At 36.5% G+C, this 13,169-nt stretch overlaps 1 protein-coding gene across 2 annotated transcripts in view; it reads right to left on the bottom strand.

The window, feature by feature from the left end:
- Positions 1–13,169, bottom strand: part of ATP6V1H (ATPase H+ transporting V1 subunit H) — a 135,612-nt gene that overhangs the window by 84,758 nt on the left and 37,685 nt on the right. For both annotated transcript variants that reach the window (XM_055318350.1, XM_055318351.1), the window contains exons 8-9: positions 5,819–5,916; positions 399–591 (exon numbers count right to left, since the gene is read on the bottom strand). In XM_055318350.1, coding sequence (XP_055174325.1) covers positions 399–591; positions 5,819–5,916 — 291 coding nt within the window. The remainder of the gene's footprint in view (positions 1–398; positions 592–5,818; positions 5,917–13,169) is intronic.

The raw sequence follows: 13,169 nt of genomic DNA, 5'->3' as shown, positions 1-13,169 counted from the left end.
ACTGCTCATCAGCAGATCCAAAACCTGAAATACAACTCTATACTCTATACTAAAATAAGGGCCCCTTAAGAGAATAACTTTCATAACTGTCTTGGAACGCACTGCAACGGAAAGAGATTTCCTCTACATGAACATCATACAATTACATCTCCTATAAGTTTTCTATAACTCATATATTTTATCCAAATGGTTTTTCCCTAATCCCACTCCCCCATGCCACAATACAAATTAGTGAGATTTCACTCTATGTTCACCAATGGTTTCATAACTACATGGAAAACAAGCAATTTTTTCCCACCTGCTAAAAGCCCTCAAATATACTCCACAGGGAAAATGCCTCACATACACACATACACAGACACACACACACCATTAAAAAAATACTACAAAACACTTACACGGAATGCTGCAAGAATGATCCTTGTCACTTTCTCTTTGACCGATTCTTGAAGGATATCGGACAGGACAGGAATGATATTATAACGCCGCAGATGTTCACACATTTGAGGACTGAATGCCAGGAGCCATATTGAAAAAATCATTTGATATTGGAGTTGAAAGCCACACTTGTTACTCAAAACTCCCATTATGCTGAAAAGGAACACACATTAACAAAACATTTACTATAACAGTGCAAGCTGTGAATAACAGAAAATTATGGAAAGGCAAGTATATATAGGAATTCTGACTTCTGATTTTTCTGTTAACATAAAATTGCTCTTTAAAAAGTCTAACAAATTTTTAAATGTAATTTTACAATCCACAACTAACAACTTAGTGGAAAGCTTATATTTGTGCCATTTCTCCATTTTTTGTGATTTATATACAGTCATAAATTTGTTGAATTGCCCTTAATTTTCTCATGCTTGATTTCTCCCTTAACACTTTTTCTATTTGGGACTTGAAGCCACAGTTCATCCTGCTCTTCCAGCTGGATCTGCCGACAGGAGCTGCTAGAGACTGACTGCCAAGATGGAGGTAAAAAGGCTTTGTCCTGTCAGCTTCCTTCTATAGGTATCACTCCAGCAAGAGTTCCTCACCTCAGCAGCAGAGATGGTGCTTTCTCGTGGAAAGCAGCTGAATTCAGTCTGCAACAGTGTCAGCCAAATAGCCTCTCTGCATACCCTCAAAGATAACAGCACCAGCCATCTGGGTCCCTGACCTATAAGGCACTTCCTCTGAGTTCAGGAACACAAGCACGTAAATTTTAGTAATTCCAATCTCTTACCTTTGTTCCCTAGCTTTAGGGGAAGCATCTATTTGGTACCTCTCTGACACTTGAGAGTTCTTTTGTTTTCAGAAACCTAATAAACATGTATACCTAGTTAACAGTTCTTTATATTATATTATCTCTGTTTAAAAAATCTGTAGATGACCAGAGGGGTTATACAGAGCTCTGGACCAATACACTATTGCTAAAACCAAGACAGAAAGGTTTCAAAGGAAGCAGCAGTCAACAATGATGAACACGGCAGAGAAATTTCAGAGTTCAAAATCTGTCTACAATATATATTATTCTATTGAAAAAATAAGGAAGTCTTCTACATCCAAATATTAACCATAAGAAAAACTCCAATGAAGCAAAACAAAGTTCCTATTCGCCAGAATACAGAAGAGTTTCCCATGGGGGCAGGAATCCTAACTCTTGAGGACAGTGGAGCATGAAAATGTGCTAAGGGGAAACAAAGGACACAATGGCCCAAGATAAACCTAAATACAGTAATTTAACATTTGTTGAAGAGCTTTATGGCAGGTACAGTGCAAGGCACAAAGACATAATGGTGGCAAAGACAGACACTGCCCATGCTCTCAAGGAACTCAGAGTCTAGAGCAGTGGGAAGGAAGGATTCTCAAAGGAAGTGACCCTGGGGAATGAAGGATGAGTCAGTATCCAGCCCATTTAGGTCTCTGCTGTCCCTCTCAAACTGATGAGTTTAGTTTTATTTTTAGTCATTGAAAAACTTATAGAATCTGAATGCTATATTTGTTAGCTATGTAATACTTTCCAACTAGATTACAATTTTTTAAAAGAAAAGGAACCATAGGTTTCTTTGTATTCCTTGTAATATATAGTATAACATTATGCAGAGAGCTCAAAAAATAAATTATCAAATCCAAAATTAGAAAGCTAAGGTCCATGAGCCAAAATAATTATTTAGTGTTCCGTTTGTTTGGTTTTTTTTTAATTAAGGTCTTAAAAGAACTCAAGGCAATACAGGGCATAGGGAGACAAACAGCTGATTTCCTAGCTGAATTGTACACCTTTAGCTAGGTGCTGCTCTTCACAACCATGAGCACCTTGCACCTCATCACACAATATCACCCAATAATGTCATGTTTTGACATTCAGAATAAATCTTACCTCTCATTTATATACTATTTTCATTATCTACTACTTTACACTTTCAAAATACTTCAACACCAATTGAATCTATGGAGGCAATTATCCCAGAAAAGCCCCCTTTTGCTCGAGTATTTAATAAATCAATGCTAACCAGCAGACTTTCTAGTGAAGTCAATATGCAAGACAATGCAAAGTACATTTTTGATCTCACATAAGTATATAAACATCTAGAAATAGTATTGTATCATCCACATAATAGGCTTATTTAAAGACTTTATCTATTTATTTACAGAGAGGGAAATCACAAGCAGTGGGAAGAACAGAGGGAGAAAGAGGATCTCAAGCTGACTCCCCACTGAGCGCAGAGCCTGACAGACAGCCCAATCCCAGGGCCCTGATACAAAGACCTGAGCCTTAAATCAGGTCTCCCGGGTGCTCCCACATAATAGGCTTCTCAACAGCAACAACAACAAAAAATTATAGATAGAAATGTACTGGACTTTTTAAAATATCAGTTCTATTCTCTTCAAAAAGGCTACCCTTGAGTTTTTTCCTCCTCTACATGATTCTTGCTTGTGATTTGAGGAATACCAGAAAGAAAGAAACAAGAAAAACTTTCAATCCTAAACAAAAGAAATGGACATGTAGAAAGTACAGGTTTTGTTTCTTTAAAAATGAAAAGATTAAGTGAGTATTTTTATTGCAATATTATCAACAAGTTAACATACTATATCTTTATTTATGCCTGCCCTCAACCCAAAGGTCTCTTTTTTTTTTTGATTACTGTTAATCTAATTAGCAGTCATTATTATATCAAAATGTACAGGCTGAACATGGAGTATTCTAGACTCTATTTGTCCCTGCTCTTGCTGCTGAATTGAACAGTTAATACTGCTTCCTGTTGTTCAAAATACTAAGTGCCAGTAATCAGAACAGCTATGTTTGCTTAACATCAGTATATCATCAGGATCCACCGGACCAAATTTTAGTATTTGAGCTTATTTTTTTAGCAATTCTCTTTGTAGAAATAGCTGTTTGATGATTTTTATTCTTTTACAGATCTTCCAAAGAAAAATAAAAATGTATTTTTGTATAATATAAATATAAAAAATTTCCCTAAATGAGAAAGGCAGGTCACTGTACCTGTGTTGTATGCACGAACAATATGCTTCTGTTTATACTGAACACCTGCTGTCCTTGCGGAGTCTGAAGTTTTCCTGCATGCTAGAGGTGGGGACTACCTGACAAATCTCCAATAAAAACCATGGGTGCTGAGTCTCTAGGGGGGATGCCTGGGCAGAAAAATCACACAAATGTTGCCACATTTTTGCTGCTGGAGAAAAAATGCTGTGTGACCCCCACAGGAGGGAGAGAACATAAGGAAGTCAGTCAACATGGATTCCTCCAGACTCAGCCTGATCCACTGTGTCTCTGAAATAAATCCCAGCCATGAGAATGACTACATGTGGAGTCCCTTGAGTCCTTCTGCTAAATCTCTTGACACTGTGTGAACAATGAAATTCAAAGAATTCAGAACTTTTTATTTTCCATCCATAATGGCACAGACCTGAGGAAGGCATTTTTGTAATAATTATTAGATGAACCAGAAGTTGAAAGCAAAGAGCATTCTGTTCTCTAACAATGATGAAAAAATTGATCATATAAGTGAAATCTCAAACTCTGTCTTCAGATGACTGTATCATAAATGCATTTTCTCAAACTCAATAATCAAAAAGTGAAAATATATAAGGACAAAAAAAAGGAAATACGGTATTTTCACTTATTTAGCGATTCATCATGAAAGCCTTCAACACAATATTCTGCAACCAGAACCTGGGCCATTCCATTTTGCTAAAAGGGTATGTGATGGTTATCTTTCATCTTGTATGACATTTGTGCACTAAAATTCACTTACCACAAAAAGATTTACCATGCAAAAAAAAAATCTTTTTTTTTAGTTTTTGGAGAAAGAGAAACGGTGCATATGAGGGGGGGAGGGAGAGAGAGAGAATCTCAAGCAGACTCCCTTCTAAACAGAGAGCCTGACATGGGACCCAGTCTCACACCATGAGATCATGACCTGAGCTGGAATCAAGAGTCAGATGCTTAACCCAGGGTCCTGGGATCAAGTCCCTCATCGGCTCCCCACAGTGAGCCTGCTTCTCCCTCTGCCTATGTCTCTGCCTCTCTCTGTGTGTCTCTCTTGAATAAATAAATAAAACCTTTAAAAAAAAAAAGAATTTCTAATGGTTGTTTTTCACTATTTCTTTATTCATTATTCTATAAATTATACATAACTTGACCAAACATATGTTTTCTAAAAGGTCCATGTGGCAAATTGCCATGACTATTTTTCCTAACATACTGAAGGTTAAGTAAGTATAAAAAGATTGAAATTTTGCATATTAATACAAGATTACTAATTTACTGGGACCCTGGGTGGCTCAGTGGTTAAGCATCTGCCTTGGGCTCAGGGCGTGATCCTGGGATCCAGGATGGAGTCCCACATCAGACTCCCTGCAGGGAGCTTGCTTCTCCCTCTGCCTGTGTCTCTGCCTCTCTCTGTCTCTCATGAATAAATAAATCTTAAAAAAAAAAAAAGAAAGAAAAGATTACTAATTTACTGAATCAATGGTACATGGGCATTTCGTGACAATTCTATGCAAGTCATAAGAAAAGCCATTTGTGGAAGTAACCTAGTTGAGGAAGTTGCAATGGAAATACTAGTTGAGATTCCTCTAGCAGGTGTATCCCTACACTGGAGATGGAGGCATCAGCCTAGTAGAGTCTAATGTCTGATGACACAGCATCAGAAGTCTTTAATCAACTCTTATTGCTCATCAAGCAAACTTCTGTTGACAAAGTTTCCTTTAGTTTCCTGTATAGATTTTTCAGTACATAAACAAGGTCTTCACTAACCAAAGAGTAAGAGCAGTGAGATCTCTCATTATTAAGAAATAAACTGGCTTTTTGGTAGTAAAAAAGAATTTTGTTTGTTTGGAGATGGGAGTGCATAATTTGTTATATAAGCACCTTTGCTAACCTGAGAGGACAGCTTTTCAGGGCTTCTGGACCTGCAAATTAAGACCCCACAGAGACTAATTACACAGCATTACAAAAACTGGGTTATATTAACTCCTCTGGGTAAGACCTTTTCTTGTTGATTTTTACCTACATTCACCACAAAATACTTTCATACTTGTTCTTCTATTCTGAATACCTATAATTTGTTCTATCAAGCACTAGGCTTTTCAGAGTTCTTAACCTCTTAAATAGCACAGGTCAAGTGAGGGAAAGGGGAGATATTCCGTTGAGTAGTTACTGACTTCCATGAAGGTTAGCATAATCTATTGTTAAACAGACCTGGAAAAAATGTATTTCTTTTAGATGATTAACTGTTTTAATTTCTTTGAAAATGTCAAGGAGAGATGCTTTCAAATGTCATTCTACATTCAAAGTAAAAGGGCTACTCACCAGTTTACCCCATCTGCTTCTACCCAGGCAAAGCGATACTCATTGACCCGAAGCATCAGCTGCAGGCACCCAGCAACACACTGCACATACTGAGAACTCTATGCAAGAACAAGTACAAGGTTTTAAAATTGAAAAGTATTTAAAGACATGATGAGATCATGCACATACAGAAAGTCTGGACTTTTTTTTATTGAGTTTCTTATCATCAGAACGTCCAAAAGTCCCTAATATTTTTTCAAAAGTCAATCTCCATTTTTGTTTTCCTCTCTACCTCTTAGAAATGCAGTTAGTTTTCTCTGCCAAATTAAACCTACATGGTTCAAGACTACTTAACACACAGTCAGGGAAATCAAGGAACAAAGTAACTATATCCTTGAGATGGCTTGATAAATGTTATCTTGCAATGTTTCACTTAGTCCTGGAGAGAGGCATTATAGAGATAACACTACTCTTCATAATCCTAGAAATATCAATGACAATAAAATTAAAAAGATAAAACTGTATGCTTTGAGATGGGCCTATATTTAAATGGTCTGAGGTTAGTCACTGAACTTTTCCAATACTCAATTTCTCTGTCTTTAATGAGGATGATACCGTCAAGCATCCTGAAGGGGTACTGTTATTCATTCAGCATACAGCTAGATATTTTGTAGAAATTCAATAAATAGGAACTTAAAAATACATATATACAGAGCATAGAAGAAGTCTAATTAAACATTTGAAAATGACCTTTGCTCTATAATTTTTAATAACTATCAGCTCAATAGCACAGTTCTAGAGAAACTGCAGTAAAATCTGGAACTTGAAATAAACAAGAATAATATCCCCAGAAATAATGCAGGCACCTACATTATAGCAAAACTAATAGCAACACCTGGCCTGGGCTCTTCTCTAAGTATTTACCATGAGCCTAACATCTGTAAGAACAGAGAGACAAGAAGAATTTTCAGACTCTAGCTTTAACGAATATGCTAATAAAATAAAAAGGAAGGAAGAAAAGGAGAGAATCAAGAATGTTATAGAAATTCACAAAACCTAATATACATGATGCTACTACACTCTGTGTTTTAATTCAAAGTTCATAAAACCTAAAATTTCAAGGAAATTCCAAGCATTCAATTACAATATAAGTACATTTGGTGGAATTGTCAAAAGTATCTGGAAAAGGTTATCTTAGATTTTACCTAGAAAGTAGTGAATATAGCTTCCCAAAAGCACTATGCATCCAGTAATATAATTTGCCTGAAAACTCAAAACATTAGCAGAAATGACCCAAAAAAAAAGAGTGAATTTTCAGCTCTAAAACAATCTTCCGTAATGGAAAAAATATATGTTATTTTTCCAATTAAGTCAGCAGGTAGTATTGCTTTATGAAAGAGGAATTCCATTTTTCTTGTGTAGAGATAGCCTAACCAAGGTTTCTACATATAATGAATAAAAATGCAACTAGAACACTCTCTTCTCTTCCATTTTTCATCTATTTCCTCTTGACACAAAAATGTCTTGTTTCACTAAGCCTTTCTTTTCTGTGTCCATTTTACTATACTATGTTGAAATACATGATACATTTCAAATATGGATTCTTCATTGTCATAGAGCTTCCAGACTCACATTATAAATGTGCATATTAAAGATCCTGCTTCTAATATACATAATGAAGCAGTCCAAATACTATTCCCAAAATCACTTTCAAAGTATATAATGAAGGCAACACTGGCAAATGATTGAATTATTATATCACTTCCTTATCTTTCACTCACATGTGCCCTATTACTCTCATGTATAAAATTACTCAACAAATTTCTTTCTAAATAATCAGTCTTCCATCAAGCCAACAAGTCACCATCTCTACTCCCAAAGGTAATTCAATACTGCTGGAGAAAATCATACAATCCTGCAAAGCCAAACCAGCAGTTATGGATTTGTTCTTTCTGTCATTCCCCAGTTAGGCACAACTCACCACTATCCCAGTGTCCTACTCTCTTCCCTTACTCTCAGCAGTATGAGAAAATATACATACCACTGGTTAGATTCACCAGCTGCCAACATATCACCCTCAAACTGAATGATGCCTACAGCCATTCTTGCCACTCTCTCACCTAGGAGACCAGCAGACTTATTCCTGTCCACAACCCTCAGCCCCAGCAAAGTCTATATCTCATTCCTCCCAAATGACGCTCTATCCATCAGACCCCTCTCTACATCTTCAGTCTCTGTTTGATAGGCTTCCTCTCCTCAGCCTCTAAATATACTCAATCCTTTCCCATCTTAGTGTTGTCCCTAAAGCTTCTACCAATCTCTCCATCTTTCTTCCTCCTAATACATGAAGGTTTCTTGAAAGAATTATCACCAAATTGTTATCTCTTTTGGATCTTATCACCTCATTAATATGTCAAATTCTAGGAAAACAAGTGATCTTAAAATGCCAGTTCCAAAAGTTACTTTCACCTGAGAACTAGATCTCAATCTCCAACTACTAACTGAACAGCTCTCCCCCATTCTTGTCACCATCCAAATTGACTCACCTACTGCAAGTCTTAGATCAACAGTTAACTCCTCCATCATGAAAGAAAAGCAGTAGCATATAGTACAGTAGTAGTATACAGTAGTATACAATCGTTAGGAACAAAGGCTCTGGAAACAGCCTGCCACACTCAGCCACCTATAAACTACGTAACCTTGAAAGAGCTTTCTACCTATAAAATAGGGATAATACAACAAATCCCATGGAATGTCAGTATAATTTCATTAGTTTGTATATAAAAGAGTTTTCAATGGTATCTGTCATATAATAGTCAACAAATGTTTGCTGATCATTTCTCCAGGTGGAATTAATCATTTTCATGTGCCACATATAAATCTCTATTGTAAATCCTTTGGTGTGAGTGTGTATGAATATGCGTGTGTGTGTGTATCAGTCATCCCCATTCGACCAGAAAGCAAAAGAGGAGTCTTTCTTAATCTCAACATTTAAGCATAATCCCTGGCAAAAGAAGAAAGAAAAACCGAAAAGAAAAAACAAACCAAAAACCCCAGCACTTTAAAAATGTTTGTTCAGTAAATGAATTAACTATTCATTCCACCTTATCTTTTTTTATTGTGTTATTTGGTTTTAGGAGGAGAAATAGAGAAACTAAAGTTTTAAGATATACCTTGTCCAAGAGAAGTATTTTTTTGTTTTCTGCCTAGTTTTTTTTTTTAAAGGACAAAATGTAGAAGGCCCCAAATTGCATTTTATCATTTCCCTTAAGCTGATTTCCATGATAATGATATAAAAATGTACTACTATCCTCCATACTGTTCAATGTACACAATCTTGATCTTTTCCTCCTGGATATATTTTTTCTTTTTGCTTGAATTTCCTATTCTATTAAGATTTTTAAAAGTATTCCTGAAATAGCTGTAATTGCTAATAGAAAATCCTGAAATCTCACAAGATTTCAAAGACAAACTTAACAAGAAGTGAAAGGCAGAGAAATAATCTATCTTACAGGACAATATCAAAAACCACCAAACTGATGAAGCAGTATTTGAGATAATCAAATAGTGCTCCTTCCAAACAGAAATGTCACAAGAAAGAATCAAATAAGGAAGAGCATCTCTGTGCCTTCCCTTGGAGCTGTACCAGAGTGTTATCTTTTCTAGCTGACCTCTCCCTGACTTATAAGTCTCCTGAGTCTCCCTGACACCTACACTCAGAACTCCGAAGGACATTTGCCTATATGATCAGCTTCTGGGTATTAAGTATAGTTATCAACTAGAAGTATGACTTGACAAGAAGTATGGAACCTCATTAATATTTGTGTGCAAATATTAAGAGTATATAGGGGCTCAGTCAGTTAGGCATCTGCCTTCAGCTCAGGTCATGATCCCAGGGTCCTGAGATTGAGCCCTGTGTCAGGCTCCCAGTTCAACTGGGAGTTTGCTTTTTCCTCTCCCTCTGCTCATGCTCTCTCTCTCTCTCTCACTATCCCTCTTCTCTCTCTCTCTCTCTCTCAGATAAATAAATTTTTTTAAAAAATTTGTGTACATTGTTTTAATTGACCTGAGTTTTACATGAAATTCTTTGTACATATTTATGATAAAATATCCAATCAACATAGAACATAAAATAAAAACCTCCCTCTTATCATCCCTCACTACCACTGCTAAGATGCAATCACAATTAGTAGATTTCTGTGTAGGGCAGCCCGGGTGGCTCAGGGGTTTAGCACCACCTTCAGCCCAGGGCGTGATCCTGGAGACCTGGGATCGAGTCCCGCATCGGGCTCCCTGCATGGAGCCTGCTTCTCCCTCTGCCTGTGTCTCTGCCTCTCTCTCTCTCTCTCTCTGTGTATCTCTCATGGATAAATAAATAAAACCTTTTAAAAAAAAAGATTTCTCTGTAAACTGCAGAAGTTTCTATGCATTAGATGTACATCTTTTTTAAAAAATACAAATAAGATTATACTATAACTTTCCCTTGTAATTTTCTTTTTCCATTTAAGAAGTCATATACTTGGATCTACTGTATTTTTAATCATCTATATAAAGATTTAAAATCCACTTGTGCTCTCAACTTTGATGAAGTATTCCTTCATTCAACAACATATACTGGTTGCTTATACCATCTGGCATGTAGAAGGGATTCCACTTTATTTTCAAATATTTTTGTAGTTAAAATACAACCAAATATGAAGAAGCCCATCTGCCCTTGCAGTTATAATCAAATGTTTGACAGCTACAATCTCAGACTGCCTGGACTGTCAGAAACTAAGGGACATAAGGCCTCCTTCATTCTAAGTTATCAACTATTCCCCAGAAATGTTTTACAAGTCTGTATTCAAAATCCATTCAACAAATATTTACAAAGTGCCTACTATGTGCAAGACACTGTTCTTGCACTGGACACATAGCTGTGAACAAACAGGCCTCACTGCCTTCCCTGAGGGAGCTTACAGTCCAATGGAGAAAGAGGAAAAGCACACAAAAACAAGTAAATTACAGAGCGTTCTAGAGTCTGACAAGTTCAATACAACAAAAATACCATTAAGAAAGGGAAATAGGATTTAAAAAAAAAGGGGCGGGGGGGGAACCAGCAATGCAGAGAGGGAGACATGGGTGCTCTTGTAAGTAGGATCCTTGGAGGGGACTCACTGCTGAGCAGACAAGTGACAGAATCCAGGAAAGTAACAATCAAGTCACACGGCAATCGAGGAAAACGGTGCTTATGCTGCAGTATGGCAGACCCAGGGGCACATACTTACAAGCACTTCTCATGGCTGCTCTATGCCATATGACTCGCCCTCTTACTATTCTTCCATGGGTTCCCTCTGCCGAGTAAAAGTTCTAAAACCCTATGTGGTCTCGAAGGCCCTGAATGCCCTGGTCTGCCTGCCTTCTATCTCCCCGCTCTCCCTACACCAGCACTCCTACAGCACCACCAACTCTCCCTTCTCTGTCCATGTTCTCCACACACTTCCCTCCACTGGAGGCGCAGGCCTCATCTCTCCACTTCCTTAGGAAGCCTGAGCAAACTGGCCCCAGATGAGGCCCCTCACTACACACTCAAAGGACCTGTGCCTCTCTCTTACATGCATTGCCAGAAGGATACTAAAATAACCATATACTTGTCTAATGCTGTCCTCCCTAAAATGAAGCCCTATGGAGGCAGGAGTCCTGCCCATCCTGTTCAGTGCTACACTTTCAGCACCATGCACTGTATCTGGTAAGTACTCAATACATATTTCTTGATTGAATGAACAAACAAGAGAAATACAAACAAACTTCCTATCTTACACAAATTCCAAATGAATGGGACTCTAAAAGATATGGTTTAAGTTTGGCCAAAATTTTTATCCTAATAACAATCAATACTGCAGAAATATATATAACATAGCATCATTATTCTACCTCTTTTTGGAGCCAAAACTACATCTGTTTGATAGTATGGATCTTATATAATTGTCTAGTATTTTCTTTTAAGTTATCTCATTTGAAAACTAATATAGTTAGTCAATTCTGGCTGTACTTTGTGTCATCCTCTTTCCTAGAAAATATTTATGGTAAAAGAGCTCATTTAGCTAGATGATAATTTTCATTGAAATGGCTACAGTTAAATAAATAAATATATATTGCAATATATATATAAATATATAATATAGTGTATATATATATATAAATATATAATATATATATTGTTATAGTAGGGGCGCCTGGGTGGCTCAGTTGGTTAAGCAGCTACCTTCAGCTCAGGTCATGATCTTGGAATCTTGGGGTCAAGCCCTCAGTCAGGCTCCCTGCTCAGCAGGGAGTCTGCTTCTCCCTCTCCCTCTGCTTCTCCTCCCCACAACCCCTCATGCTCACACTCTCATTTTTAAATAAATAAATAAATAAATAAATAAATAAATAAATAAATAAATAAACAAACTCACTTCTCCATTAAAAAACAAAACAAAACTACCAGTATTTGTAATGACTTAATAACTAAATACATACACACAAAAAAATATTTTTAGATACTCATTGCATTGTTTTCTGAATACTATCTATTTAAATGTCATCCAACCAGCATTTTTCTTTAAGGTAAAGGTTTTGTTTTTTCCAGAATCAAAATATATCTTCTAACCTTCACAACTAATCAAAACACTGTCAAAAAAGAAAGAATTTTTTAATAAAAACAATTTATTAACACATTTTTCAAAGCATTTTTAAACACAAAATTAAAATTAAAAATAAAGGGAAATCTTATGATAACCAATTTTTCAGATGAGCCTTAAAAAGGAGATATAATCTGTTGGAATTAAAAGTGTGTTAATCTTGGATTGGCCCTAGGAATCCACTCTCTTCACACTTGAGCTAGAGTTCTCTGTGCTACATCAGACATGCTGGGCTGAGAATTGGCCACAATATGCTCTTTCACTGCAGCAAACCTCACTGGTAGAGAAAAGCTATTTTTACTTCTCAACACATTTAAGAGAAACTTTCCAGCATTGCTGAAATGCAAACTCTCCTGTATTATGGTGGAATAATCACACTGTGGGAAAAGAGCAACTGGTAAAATTCACCTTCATAGCAAATATGATCTCAGAGATCCATATTCTGCAGAATTACAAAGCAATTCAAGAACTGAGGAATTACAAAGCAAGCAGGCAACCAAAGATAAACATAAAAACTACAGTGATATTGTACCAAAGTAAAACTAATGTTACAAAAATGTTTATAGACAAATTCTCAATATTCATCTTCATAATGCTGGGATTTAAGTACAAACTAAATAAGAAAGAGCAAAGATAATATTCACTTAAATTTTGGAATTGTGGGCACTTAGAATAAGTGCAGTAAAAAGCACCTGTCCCACAGATAGTAAAAA

The sequence above is a fragment of the Nyctereutes procyonoides genome, unplaced genomic scaffold (genome assembly GCF_905146905.1).
Source record: "Nyctereutes procyonoides isolate TBG_1078 unplaced genomic scaffold, NYPRO_anot_genome, whole genome shotgun sequence".
NCBI classification, from domain to species: domain Eukaryota; kingdom Metazoa; phylum Chordata; class Mammalia; order Carnivora; family Canidae; genus Nyctereutes; species Nyctereutes procyonoides.
Note: the sequence above shows the minus strand (reverse complement) of the source record. Positions and strands in the feature narration are given on the sequence as shown.